Source organism: Pongo abelii, chromosome 2 (genome assembly GCF_028885655.2).
Source record: "Pongo abelii isolate AG06213 chromosome 2, NHGRI_mPonAbe1-v2.0_pri, whole genome shotgun sequence".
In the NCBI taxonomy this organism is placed as follows: Eukaryota; Metazoa; Chordata; class Mammalia; order Primates; family Hominidae; genus Pongo; species Pongo abelii.
In genome coordinates this window covers 152,319,670-152,334,629 of record NC_085928.1, presented here as the reverse complement: position 1 = coordinate 152,334,629, position 14,960 = coordinate 152,319,670, and the positions used below count along the sequence as shown (strand labels likewise).

Genomic DNA, 14,960 nt, shown 5'->3' with positions numbered 1-14,960 from the left:
TTTGTCCCGGACAGTTCTGATGTGTACCTGTCATCCAGGGCATCACATATGATTTACCATTTGTCATGGATTTTTCATTGTTTTAAAAGAAATATTACCTTTTTTCCCTTTTTTATAGTCATTTTAAGGACTTGAGAAATATTACTCTTAATAGTTGCTTTAAAATAATCTAGGATGGGCTTGGTAGAGCTTCACTTAGTATTCCACCTTTTGCCGTGGTCTTGTCTAGAAGTGTATCACGCATGTATGCAGTGCCCAGAGTTCTCCTTGAACACATGGCTAAATGTGAAAGACAACCAGTGATAACCTGTCTCTCCTTTCCAAACCCTTTCCTGACACAACTAACAGCTTTCAAGGACAGCAGGCAGGGCGCACACTGATCGCATGAAACAGCTTGGGCTTCAGCCACTAGGTGCTGTTACTCCTTCCAGTCTCGGGTTGTGGAGGGCCAAGCATTTGCTGCTGCTGCTCCTTGCAGCCACGGGAGGTGCCAGTGCTGTGGTTGATGCCAGGCCTGGTAAGGCACCCGAAGCACCAGGCTCGCACCAGCTGGTTCAGTAGGAAGCATGGGAAAGTACAGGTTCATTGCACACGTATGATAGATTGGAAAATGGAGACTCTTACTTACTATAGAGTATATAGAATATCCTGGATGCTCTTGCCTAGAGTGTTTCTGAAATTTATTGCTCAGTGTGTATCTACAGCTCTTTATTTTATCATTTGGTAATGCTTTTTAAAAATGTTTTGCTATAAACCCTTTCAGGAGCAAATGGAAAAAAAAAAAAAAAAAAGCTCCTGTTTAGAGAAAAACTGAGCAGTGAATTTCCAGTTTTCTCAAGAACATGGATGAGGAATGTATAACTTGCTCAGAAGATTTGCCACCACTTATGTCCACAGTAGGATCTCAGGGTATCACTGGCCAAAGGAAAACTGCAAGACAAGTGTCTGTGAAAAGGAATACTCTTAGTTTTCAACGTTATCTCTTTCCCCAACCAAAACCTAATGCGACAGCTCTTGGCACGATTGCCTGTCTCCTCATCCTGCTGCATCTACCTTAGCCTTCCTGCTTCTGTGGGTTCGGCTTTGTTGTCCCTTCATGTTTTTCCCATTTGCCTTTCCACGTGGCAGACTTAAACACCCTCCCAGTGCTGAAGGGCCTGGTCGCAGCCGGGATCTTTCGGACATATTCATGCTTAGGCAGCATTTGCACAAGATGCATAACCTGAAGTCCTGTCTCGTTCGTTTTGTAGCCAAGTCTTCATTCAGCTTAAGAAGTACTAGTGGCTGCTGGTTGCCTCTCACCCCAGCTGACCAGCGACAAGTAAAGGACTCAGCGGTGATAACTCAGAGGTGATAACAGGGGCTCGAGGGCCTAGTTACGCTTTTGCAGGGGCCATGGAAATTACAGCATATGCCTCGATGATTCTGAATTTTCTCACCTTTGTGGTTGCTCCAAATCATCCACGTCTACTCAAAAGTGAGGTGCTTTGACCTGAATTCAGCCCATGGTACTCCAAGCAGTCTACAGTTAGGCAAAGCTGGTGTCTCCCTTACTATTCACACAGGCTGTGTCAACTTCCTTGGTGGCCACGTCACACTGTTGATTCCTAGAGAGCCTGTAGGCACCCCAAACCACAAAGGTGTCTATACAGTTACCTGCCACAGAGGTGCTAGGTAAGGACACCTGGTGAATGTCACTATCCATTTGTTAATCAGGGTAATTAACACAAAGTGCAAAACTGCTCTAACAAACAACTCCCCCAGTCCCAGTGGCCCAACCCAATAAATGGCTGTTTCTTGTTCCCTTCACCGTCCAGTGCAGTGGGAGGGCTGTTCTGGGCAGCTCTCCTTTAAGCACTGACTCCTTCTTCTGTGTGGCTCTGTTGTCTTCTAACACCTCCACGTTTCTTCTACTGAATCCCCTCCTTAGAGCAAAAAGAGAACTCCAAAAGGATTGCACGGCGTGTATTATGGCTAGGCCTGGAGGGAATGGGTGCATCACTTTCATCTACATTCCATTGACCAGGACCCAGACTCATGGCCCCAACTTAACTGCAAGAGAGGCTGGGAAATGTCTACTCCATGTGTGACCTGAGAAGAAACAAGGTTTGGGAGCATCTCCTCAGCCTCTGCCATAGTCAGGTCGTGGAAAAACACAGCAAGGTGGAAGTCAGGTGACCTGAGTTCTGCCATTGTCTTTCTGGGTGGCCTTAGGCAAGTCATCATAACCGCTGTCAGCCATTTCTTCCTCCCCGTAAGGATCTTAATAATGCTTGCCCTGTACTTGTGAGTTTACATTGTTATATAAAAGTATGTGCTAGTAATAGGAGTCATGGCCTGCACTATTTTTTTTAAAGATTATAAGGATCGCAGTCATTTATTCAATGAATATTTTCTGAGCACTTATAGTAGCCAAAGCATTGGACAAACTGTAGACCCACAGACCAACTGTTCTCTGTAGCTTACATTCTGATGGTGAGACAGATGATAAATAATCTGTGAAGAAATAAGAGGGCTGTGTGATCTAAGTGACCAGGGGTGCTCAGGATAGGCTTCTCTGAAACAGTGACTCTTGAGCTGACCTAGATGATGAGGTGGAGTCAGACTGGTGTATACCAGGGAGAAGGCTGTGCCAGGCAGAGGACCAGGCTGTGCAAAGGCCCTTAGGTGGAAACCAGCTCGGAGGGCTCCTTGAACAGAAAAGTGGCATGACAGCCAAGTTGTTGCTTGAAGGAGAAAGATGAGAGATAAGGGGATATATCATGCAATGTCTTAACCTCTCTGTGCCTCAGTTTCCTCATCTGTAAACTGTAAAGTTGGGCCAATAATAATATCAACTTCATAGGGTTGCTGTAAGGGATTAAATGAAGTGATACGTATATAGTGCATAGAAAAATACCTGGCACCTGATATTCACTAAGTGTGTGAACTATAATTAAGGTGAAGATTTTCTAAGTGCAGTGGGAAAGTTTTGGGTGGTCTTCAGCGGTTATCTCCACTGGTGTCTTCAGGCTGGGCTCAAGGTGGATGGGAGTTTCCACGCTCCTTCTAGACATCCAGGGGGAAAGTTTTTTTAGTGAAATCCCCCAAAACAAAAGAAAATGTTCAAAACATCTCATTATTTCTACTAATCAAATGTTTTATTTTTTAAACATGTATAAGATTTACCTTTAAAAGAGTAGTATTGAAATATACCCAGAATATAGATGAATAAGATCTTATAAGCTTCTGATTTATCCCACTCTAGAAAGACTGCCAAATATTTGTACATAATTTGTCTATAGATCTTTCTGGACTACCTTTGGAGGTACATGAGAGAGGTGACACTGAGTGGCTGTGCCTCAAGCTTTACGTAGATAAACTGTGGTCTGCATTTTAGAATGCACGTTCCCAAAGGTTTGTTTGTGGAAGAGGGAAATCATAGAAGATTAGAATGATGGCTTAAAAAAAATCACATGTGCTGCAAAAACAGTTCTTTTTGATCAAAGTAGTAAATGATGTGTTTGGGGAGGAAAAGCTGCAGACACAAAGGAGCATTCCCATTTCTGCAGAAATGCACTCCTCCACACAGAAGAAGCTGGCCTCCTATTTGCATTTTGCTCATAGTGTCCTAAAAATGCAAACCATCAGCTTAAAATGCAGTTCTTCTGTCCTCTGGCAGGAGCCCCGGCATCGAGAGCCTTGGCACATTTGCCTGTGACAGTGAGGACATCCCAGGAGCTTCGGGGTGAGTTGAGGTCACTGTGGAAGCTCTAGGCTTTGGCCCACACAGGACTTTGCTGTTGATAGGAAAAAACACAAACATTGAATTGTTTTTCTGCAGGCAGATAATGAATCCCCAAATCAATATAATCTCACAAAACAGTAGCTTCATCTATTTGCCACCAAAAAAGCACCTTGAGTTTCTGCATTAAGTGTTAGCATTTACAGGAGATTTGAAATATAAAGTTTCCAAAAAGATATGCATCTTCTTTTTGCAAAGAATGGCTTAGAAAAGAGAGTGGCCTTTTGGAGCTCTGCTGCCAGACAAGGTAAGAAATATTAGAGTGGAAAAGGTGGAGCCAGCAGTAGGTATATTGTCTGTGATTTGTGCAAGGAAGCCGGTGATTCATTGAGTACCTAATGGATTATTCATTTAACAAATATTTTTGATGTTAAGCTTCAACTTGGGGCCATGCCAGATCCTGGGAATGCAACAGTGAACAAGGCAGGAAGGATCCTTGCCCACTTGAGGTTGAGCTTTATAACATACAGTGAGTGGGCTTAGCCATCCCATGCTCACAGACCTGAGGGATGCACTGCTAATTGGACAGAGCCCACCTTGGGGTTTGGGGGTGTCTAGGCATGTCTCCAGGAGGGAGTGACCTTGAAACTGAGACCCTAAGCATGAGGGAGAGAAGGGCAGAAGTGGGAACATGTTCCAGGTAGAAGGAATAGCTTGTGAAGGTCCTTTGTATTTTTATTTTTCCTTCTTCTTCTTCAGCCAGAAAATTCAAGGATGCCCAGGTAGTGGAGTGATATGTAAACATTGTCCCATCTTCCCTTTTTTTTCTTTTTTAAACAGGGTCTCTCTCTGTCCTCCAGGCTAGAGTACAGTGTGATCATGGCTCATTGGAGCTTTGATGTCCCAGGCTCAAGTAATCCTCACACTTCAGCCTCCTAAGTAGCTGGGACTACAGGCATGCACCACCACATCCAGCTAATTTTTTAAATTTTTTGTAGAGACACGATCTCCCTATGTTGCCCAGGCTGGTCTTGAACTCCTGGACTCAAGCAATCCTCCTGCCTCGGCCTCCCAAAGTATTAAGATTACAAGCATGAGCCTGGCACCATTTTAGTTAATTTTTAAAACAACACAAAATTGTCACTGTGCATTTTGCATGGATACATATATATTATATATAATATATATTAAAAATATATAATATATTAAAATATATACACATAAATATACATAAATACTTACATGTGTATATGTATATACACACATATATAAATATATATAAATACACACACACACACACACATTTTGATCAGCATGGAAGGAAACCCACTAAATTTGTAACAGTGGTTGCTTCTGAGGAAGGAGGAGGAAATGGGGCCTGGGATGAAGACAAAGGAAATCTCATTTTTATCTGAAATGTTTTATTTACTTCATTAAAGGAGACTTTAAAAATCTATTAACAAAATGTTAACAAAAGTCAGTTTTGTGGTTGGTATTCAGGTGTTATATTATTCTGTGTATCTTTCTGTATTTTTTATTTTTTAATTTTTTTGCTATTCTTAACAAAGAAAAATCAAGGATACAGACTACAGATTCTCCAAGTGGAAAGGCCGTCTTCAGAGAATATGCTGTCTAAAGTCCTTTATAATGACAATCAGGAGCTCTTATCAAAGCTTGCATCAGAGGGCATCAGACAATCTTGATCACTCATATAAAAAATGAAGAATGGATGTTGTATTATACTGAAAAGGCTCACAGCAGTATGCTTCTCACTTGCAATAGAATTTCTCTCTGGCCTTCAGTGCAAGATGACATTTGTTTCTGGTTATAGGAGACTCACACTGGTACAGATCACCTCTGCATCCTTCTTTCAAAAGAAGCTTTGCCAGGGTTGTTCGGGTCAGCATGTGTTCAAAATTGCAATGATGTAACCAAGTTTCTATTGCTGATCATATTTGTGTCTCATTCTCAAATTTTCATTGCCATGGGAACAGGTACAAAACTTTTGGGAACAAATGATTTGTTTTATTGGGAACGAGCATCCAAGTCCTGTAGTTAATTTCAACACCTCTCTACAGGAGAGAGTCAACAGAATTGTCTACGTAGTGTCAGAGAACCAAGAACCTGCCAATGAAACATGATTATACCTCCCTATTCCTCTCCTTGTTGAAATCATCTAAAAGCCTCCTGGACAGTCTTCCTCGCTTTTTGGAAATTTTAACTCCTGGTTCACTGTCACTGTCTTCAACACTCTTCCTTGTCCTAATCAACTGTAATTTCAATATCTATATGGGTGATCTTCTCAGGTCTTTAACCTCTTCTCTGCCAAAGAACTTATCCTCCATAGTTCCTCATTCTCCCACTTCCACTGTTATTTTGTCCTTGCTCCACCACAGTCTTGGTTGTTACTGTCCTCACCCCACAGGGTCCTGATTTCCATCCTAACCCAGTTTGGATTCCACGACACATCATCATGGTCACTCCCTTGCCTATGTCTTCAACTCCCTTGTCCCTCTCTCCTGCCATGTCCTCCCTTGGCAAACCTCACCGCTCTCCCCTGCTGCTTATAACCAACTCTCCACCTGCCCTGTACCTCTGCCCACGCAGCTGAATGTGGCTGGGGAAGAAGACCACGAACAAACAAAAACAAATACCGCCACCATGCAGAGAGGTCTTAATTTTAATTCATTTACTTCAAGTGGGCCCCAGCAGTCCTGGTACTCCTGCTGCATTTCCTTAATCCATTTCCTCACCTTCTCTTCTGTTATCAGATTCCCAGTAGTGCCTCTCTCTTCCACATTTGCTGCTGATGACCTTGTTTTCTATTTTACTAAGAAAAGCAATCCAGAAAAAAAATTCTATATGCTTTCACCACCTCATTTACTGACCTACCTACATCTGTCTTCCCTTCTGTCATTGGGCAAAACTGTCCATGCTCCTACTAAGGCCAACTCCACCAGCTGTTCCTTCTGTAGATCAGATCCCCCTTTGCCTGCTCAAGTACATCTGTTAAGCAATCCTCCCTTTCTCTTGCTTCATCAGTTTTGCCCTCTCTACAGAATCCTTCCCATCAGCATGCAAACATGCCTTAGGAAACACCCATTGCAAAAACTCTGCCTAGACCCCATATCCCCTTCCAGCTACCCCCATATTATTCTGTTCATCTTTACAGCAAAACTCCTTGAAAAGCTTGTCTATATTTATTGTCACCATTTCGTCTCACCCCATTTTCTCATGATCCTTCTCTTATCCAGTTTTCTCCCCATGGTGCCACCAAAAGAAGCTTTGTCAGCATTACCAGTGACTTCCGGTTGCTAAACTTCTGTGTTGCTAAACCCACTGGTCTTTCTCAGCAGCAGCGCTTAACTCAGTTGCCCATTCATTCCTCCTTGACATACTCTCTTTGCCTGGCTTCCAGACACCACACACTTTGGTTGTCTCCTCCTTGTTGACTCAGTCTCTATTGTGGTTTGACCTCTTCACAGACTTGATGACATTGGAGTGTTCCAGGCCTCTATACTTAGACCTCTTCCTTTTTCTATCCACATTCACTCTGGGAGTGACTTCATTAAGTTTAATAGCTTTGAATTACCCTCTATACATTTATACAAATAGTCACTATTCATGCAAGAAAAAAACAAATTAGTTTGAGATTCTTTTCATGGCTAGGACTTTTTCGGTGATTCATAGAGAGCCTGCTTATATTTAAGATTACAGATGTGGCATCATATTTTGATAACTTTCTGATCATTGTACAAATAGAGGTTGTGTGCAAAACAAAAAACAAAGCAAAAGACGGGAAGTTCTACAACAGACATCTTGGTGATAATGTTTAAAATTTAAATTGTTCTTTCTGTTATTAGCTTCTTAAGCTGTTCTGAGTTCTTTGGAACTCTGATATTCACACCACTGAGATAAGCTTCTAGGAATTAGAATGCAACTATGGCAAAGCCAAACGTGTCCCTTTTGGGGACTACGCCATTATAATTTCTACGATGAAGTGTGTAGATGTGTTTGACACAAAAAGCAAATAGCACTGAAAACACTTCATCTTACCATAGGAAAATAAAATGTATGGCACTGTACTTACCAACATGGGGATGCCTTATTAATGTCAAAGCATCTATTGACCCTTGAGTCTGAAATAGTTAATTAAGATGAATATAAACCAACCACTTTTGATTGTGTGTTTGATTTTTTTAATCACTGAGTTTTGTTATATGTAAGTTTTTACAGAATGGAATTCTCCACTATTCAGTGGAGACCATCTGATTAAAGGAGTAAAACAATTATGATCAAGACTTTATGACTGAACAACTTGAATGAAGAAATTAAAAGGTGGTATGAACTGGGAAAGAAATGGGGCTTTTGTATCCTGAGAATCCTACCAAATGCTTTTATAGCCATTTTTTTCTACCTACTCAGGGAATAAGGAAGGAACCATCATTAAGAATTTTATGGGGAAATTATGATGAATAAAATATTATGAGAAAATGAAAGCTTGTCTTTTTCTTCATTAGCGCATTGTGTTTCAAGGCTTCCTGACATATAAAGTCTTCACCTGGAAAACAAATGAACAAAAAACTTAGTGACATTCAGAAGAGATGATTCAGCAATTACTCAGTTCGTTTCGTCAGTATAGGTAGTTCATTTGGATGTTTCAGGACCCAAAATGAATTATCTGTAAATTAACTACACAATTGCCAAATAAATCCTTTATTTTGAACTTCATAGAAACATTCTATACACAGGCATTGAGTGCGTCCTACTGTATTATTTGTAAGAAATTTTTTTTTTTTTTTTTTTTGAGGCAGAGTCTCACTCCGTCACCCAGGCTGGAGTGCAGTGGCGTGATCTCGGCTCACTGCAAGCTCCGCCTCCTGGGTTCACGCCATTCTCCTGCCTCAGCCTCCCGAGTAGCTGGGACTACAGGCGCCTGCCACCACGCCTGGCTAATCTTTTGTATTTTTAGTAGAGACAGGGTTTCACTATGTTAGCCAGGATGGTCTCTATCTCCTGACCTTGTGATCCGCCCGCCTCGGCCTCCCAAAGTGCTGGGATTACAGACGTGAGCCACCGTGCCCGGCCAAGAAATGATATTTTTAAATGTTTCTTTGCTAAGCAATATCTCTAGGTATTAGAATATGCAAATATATGCTAAGGTCCAATCAGGACTGGTATTCATTCTAAGCAATGACTCTTCCATTAATAATACTGATCTAATATTTTGCAGCTTTGTTGAGGTAAGTTCTTAAGGAATAAGATTGTGAATCCTGGAGAATTGCGGAATTTGTCAAAAGAAAATAAGTACTTAAATTTTTTAGGAATGCAGTATGCTAGAAAACTTCCCTTGGGTTAGTTCAGATATGAGAGAGGAAAAAGCATTATCTTGGATATTATACTTTACACACTTAAGTAAGTGACTGGATGTCAAAGCCTCAGATATTGTTTTCATGACAGTTTTCTAATTGGCCCTTTTCTTGGCAGGTTCCCGAAGGAAAAGTAGTCGTTCTTAATTTCCGATTCATAGACCTCGAGAGTGACAACCTGTGCCGCTATGACTTTGTGGATGTGTACAATGGCCATGCCAATGGCCAGCGCATTGGCCGCTTCTGTGGCACTTTCCGGCCTGGAGCCCTTGTGTCCAGTGGCAACAAGATGATGGTGCAGATGATTTCTGATGCCAACACAGCTGGCAATGGCTTCATGGCCATGTTCTCCGCTGCTGAACCAAACGAAAGAGGTACTGTTTCCACATAATGGCAATAACAACAGTAATGCTGGTTCACTGTTCTTGGCACTTGATATTTATTTACTCCTTTAAAGCTTAAGAGTGGTTCTCAAAGAGCTAGTGAATGCCATCAAACCATGACGAGACCAATACAAAAAATCAGCCTTTTAATTTAAGTCCACATGCATTCTTGTAAAAAATCAAATATAGAAATTCATAGAGTAAAAATGTGGAGCTTGCATACATAAGCACACATGCAAATATGCAAACACACCCCTTCACCACTCCATAGTCCCTTCTCCAGAAATAGCCATGGCCAGTGGTTCCCATACCTTTCTATGTGTGCTTACTTTTATTTGAGTACTTTTACAATAGCTTTTAAAAAATAAAAGCTATTGTAAATAGCTTTTACAGGCACGGTGGCTCATGCCTGTAATCCCAACACTGGGGGACCAAGGGCAGGTGGATCTCTTGAGCTTAGGAGTTCAAGACCAGCCTGGGCAAAATGGTGAAACCCCATCTCTACAAAAAATACAAAAATTATCTGGGTGTGGTAGCACACACCTGTTGTCCCAGCTACTCGGGAGGCTGAGGTAGGAGAATCACCTGAGCCCAGGGAGGTCACGGCTGCAGTGAGCCGAGATCATGCCACTGTGCTGCAGCCTGGGTGGCAGAGTGAGACCCTGTCTCAAACAACAACAAATACATATATACACACACACATATATATGATATGTATATATATCTCATATATATATAGTGAGCTCCCAAGGGTAGAAATCTCTACTTTTGAAAGATCACTGCAGTGGGCAATATTTGTATGTTTTCAGCCTTTTACCTAAGAGCAGTCCACAATCTGCTTTTGGATTGGACTGTAGTGCAACATTTTTACTTGAAAGGTCAGAGGACAGAATCTGGGGCTGAAAGAGCAGCCAGAATGTTGGGGAGGAAATCCAGGCAGGGAGTTACAGAATTGAGGCACAAAATATTCATATAAAATCTACTGAAATCTTTGTCTGACAGCTAAACTCTACATGTGTGGAGGAGAGCCCAGTTGGCCTGGCACAAAAGCATCAGCTGAAAAATGAAAGAACTGAAAAGAGATTACAGCTGCTGCCTGCTGCCAGGGAAACAGATTTCAAGTTTGAGTCTAGCCAAGTTAAATGCCTGCTAGAACAAAATTATTTTTATCAGAATACAACAGAATCTAGAGTATAATGTATCATGCATAATGTCCAGTCTGTAGTTATGTAATGAAACAGGAAAAGTGTGTCCCTATTCAAGGACAAAAGCAGTCAAGAAGAACTGATCTCAAGGTAACTCACATGTTACAATTAGCAAACAAGTACTTTAAAGCTGTTATTACATGTTTGTTTCAGGATTTATAAAGGGAAATATGTGCATAATAAATAAATTGAGAATCTCAGAAGAGAAACAGGAACTATTAAAAAATAAAGTAATAATTCTAGAGATAAAAGAAACAGGATCTAAAATTTTAAAATTTACTTATTGTGCTCACAAGTAGATTGGAGATGGCAGAAAAAAAGAGTCAGTGAACTTAAATAGAAATTACTCAATCTGAAGAAAAAGGAGGAAAAAGATTGAAGAAAAAGAGCTCAAGAAACCAGTGAGACAATATCAAGTGGTCTAACATCTGTAATTTTTGTCCCAGAAAGTGATAATAAAGTGAAAAAAATATTTAAAGATATAATGACTTCACTCTGCTCAAATACAGTGAAAAACATCAACTTACAGAGTCAAGAGGGGCCGAGCGCGGTGGCTGATGCCTGTAATCCCAGCACTTTGGGAGGCTGAGGCAGGCAGATCCCCTGAGATCAAGAGTTCAAGACCAGCCTGGCCAACATGGTGAAACCCCATCTCTACTAAAAATACAAAAAAATTAGCCAGGCATTTTGGTGCACTCCTGTTATCCCAGCTACTCAGGAGGCTGAGGCAGGAGAATCGCTTGAACCTGGGAGGCAGAGGTTGCAGGGAGCCGAGATTGCGCCACTGCACTCCAGCCTGGGCAACAGAGCGAGATTCTATCTAAAAAATAAATAATGAAAATAAGAAAAATAGAGTCAAGAGGGTCAACAAACTCCACAGGACAAATAAAAATGAAGCACCCCCATGCACATTATAATTAAATTACAGAAATTTAAAGACAGAGAAAATCTTGAAATCAATCAGATGAAACTAAATTCCATACAGAAGAACAGTGATAAGAATGATGGCTTCCATTTCCTCAGAAACATTGGAAGCCAGAAAGCAGTGTCATAGTATTTTTTTTTTGAGACTGAGTTTCACTCTTGTTGACCAGGCTGGAGTGCAGTGGTGCCATCTCAGCTCACTGCAACCTCCACCTCCCAGGTTCAAGCGATTCTCGTGCCTCAACCTCTCAAGCAGCTGGGATTACAGGCATGTGCCGCCATGCCTGGCTAATTTTTCTATTTTTAGTAGAGATAGAGTTTCACCATGTTGGCCAGGCTGGTTTTGAACTCCTGACCTCAGGTTGATCTGCCCACCTCGGCCTCCCAAAGTGTTAGGATTACAGGTGTGAGCCACCGCCCCTGGCCTGTCATAGTATTTTTAAAGCGCTGGAATAAAACTGTCAACCACTATTCTATAGCCAGCCTTCAAGAATGTAAGTAAAATAAAGACATTTTCAGATGAACACTAAAAATCTCTGAAAGACATTTTTATACTTGCACCGGTAGAAATATTGAAGAGAATTCCTCAGGTTGAGGGAAATGACCTTGTAAAATGAAAGTAACAGAAGGAATGAAGGTCATTGGAAATAGTAAATATAAAAGGGTATATGTTATTTTCTTTTCTTCTCTCAATTTCTTTACATGTATCTGTTCAAAACAAAAAAACTTTAGCACTGTGTTGTGGAATATATAGTGTATGATGTAATATGTTTGACAACCAAAGGATGGACACATAAATGTAATTACACTGTTGCACATACATATACAACACGTGAAGTACAATATTAACTCTAAGTAAATTTTGATAAGTTAAACATACATATTATAATCCCTAGAGAACCCATTAAAAATGCAGGAGTTATCACTAAAAGCCAAAAGATTAAAATAGAATACTAAAATTATCCAACTAACCCAAAGAAGGCTAGAAGGAAAAATAGATGGAATCAAAGAAAGGTAAAGCAAATAGAAAAAAGTAGTAAATGGCACATTAAATCCAAGAAGATCAATAAATATATTAAATGTAAATTATTAAATACTCTGATTAGAAGACAGTTATTGTTAGAATGGATTGAAAAGCTGGACCCAACTATATGTTGTCTACAAGAAAGCACTTGAAATACAAAGACCAAGTTGGTTGAAAGTAAAAGGAAAAATATAAAACTTCATTAAAATTAAAACTAATACTTATAAAAAGACATGGTTACAAATACAAATAGCCTACAGAAAGGGAGAAAATATTCACAAAAATATCTGGTGAAGAACTTGTATTCAGAATATACAACGAACTCATACAACTCAACGATAAAAAGGTGAAGATTCCAGTAAGTATAAAAATTGGCAAAACACTTGGACACTTCACAGAGGAAAATATGAATGGCCAATAAGTGCATGAAAAACTACTCAGTATCTCTCATTAGTCATCAGGGAAATGCAAATTAAAATTACAGTGAGATGCCATTACTTACCCACCATGTTGGCTAAAAAACTGACACCACCAAGTGGTAGCAAGGATGTAAAGCAACCGAAGTGTTCATACTCAAGAGAGGTGTAAAATGATACAACCATTTGGAGAAAAGTTCCAGTAGTTTTTTATGAAGTTAAATATTTACATCGACTCTTGGCCCAGCAGTTGCAGTCCTGGTTATTTATATAAGAGAAATGAAGATACATGTACAAACAAATGTGTACAAAACTGTTCATAGCAGCTTCATTCACAATAGTCCAGACTAGAAACCACCCATCAGCAGGACAATGGGTAAACAAATTTATATGGAGCTCTAAAATTAAACTCATCTAATGGGAAGTTTTTCAGAAAAGTAGTGTAGAGAACTGGCAGGATGGGAAGGGATGCACAAATTTAGTGGGAAATGGATTCTATATCATCATAGGAGTGTGGTTTACACAGGTATATCCATTTTTCAAATTTGTACAGCTAAGATTTGTGCGTTTCAGAGTATGTGAATTTATTTCCCCAAAACCTGTAAAATAATAATAATAAAAACAATGAAGCAGGTCGTGGGGATTGGGTAGCAATATAGATAGAATAATAGAATGATGACTATTACTGTAACTGGGTAATGGATATGTAGGAGGTCATTATATTATTCTACTTACTTTGTATATACTTGAAAGTTTTCATTAAATGGAGATTTAGAAATTATTCCAACCTTCATTTTTATAATACATTTTCTTAAATTTAGAAGTTTGATTTAAGAATGGTTATATTCTGTGTCAAAGAAATATTCCATTGAAGTATAATTATTTTAGTTTCAGTTCAGTTTTTATTTGTCATTTACATTCAAGTAAAATTTAATTTAGAACTTCATATTAAAATAATTCTTACATTATTTCTGCCAACCTACAGGTACATATGCAACTTATGAGTACAGATGCCTGAAATGATATTTGTCACCTATTAATTTTGATTAGTTTTTGGTGGCTAGGGATTTGGGGGTAGATTTTTACTTTCTTCCTTATGCCTTTCTGTATTGCTGAAAATTTATAAATGTATTATTTTTACAAACAAAATTTATTCTTAAAACTTACATATATTATATATATATATCATGGGAAGTTTTCTAGTAATGAGAGCTGTCTGTATCAACTAATTCAAATTTTGTCCCTGGGTATTTACTAAATACCAATGCCTTGAGGAGCCTTAACATCTCTATGATTTTTTGAGCCTACAAGCTTTCTGAATGAGTGCATATTCAAATGTTTTGTCTTCCTTGTCTAAGGAAAAAAAAAAAAAAAAAAAAAAGAGGCCCTGAGTCCACTTCTCCCCTCTCTTGTGTTGATATGCTATGTCAGGTAACAGAGATCATTCATTGCGTGTGTTGGTCGGTTATGCATGTAACCATATTTTTAAGAGAAAATGTAAGCGCTTCTGCTGTTGCCTTATTTACTGTACTCTCACCAAAGATCCCACATTCCTAATCTCCACATGGTTGTATTGCTATAACCTACATAAACTTGTGGACTTTTTTCCTTGTTTAATACTTGAAGGGGATCAGTATTGTGGAGGACGCCTTGACAGACCTTCCGGATCTTTTAAAACCCCCAACTGGCCAGACCGGGATTACCCTGCAGGAGTCACTTGTGTGTGGCACATTGTAGCCCCAAAGAATCAGGTAAGATTCCCTGGAAGTGTGAAGAAAGCATACATGTGTGAATTGCCCAGTGTAGGGGGCCCACCAACTCTCAAGAGCCTCCAGTTGTGGGGGCTATTCGAGAGCTAAGGGATACAAGAAGAGGAAGGCTCCTGGACACAGGTATTTCTTCATGCGAAGACCCC

General features: G+C 39.9%; 1 protein-coding gene across 1 annotated transcript in view; it reads left to right on the top strand.

Annotated features, from left to right (window-relative positions):
• Positions 1-14,960, top strand: part of PCOLCE2 (procollagen C-endopeptidase enhancer 2) — a 72,099-nt gene that overhangs the window by 31,683 nt on the left and 25,456 nt on the right. Inside the window, exons 3-4 of the mRNA XM_002814132.5 lie at positions 9,212-9,467; positions 14,672-14,796. Of these exons, the coding sequence (XP_002814178.1) occupies positions 9,212-9,467; positions 14,672-14,796 (381 nt within the window). The remainder of the gene's footprint in view (positions 1-9,211; positions 9,468-14,671; positions 14,797-14,960) is intronic.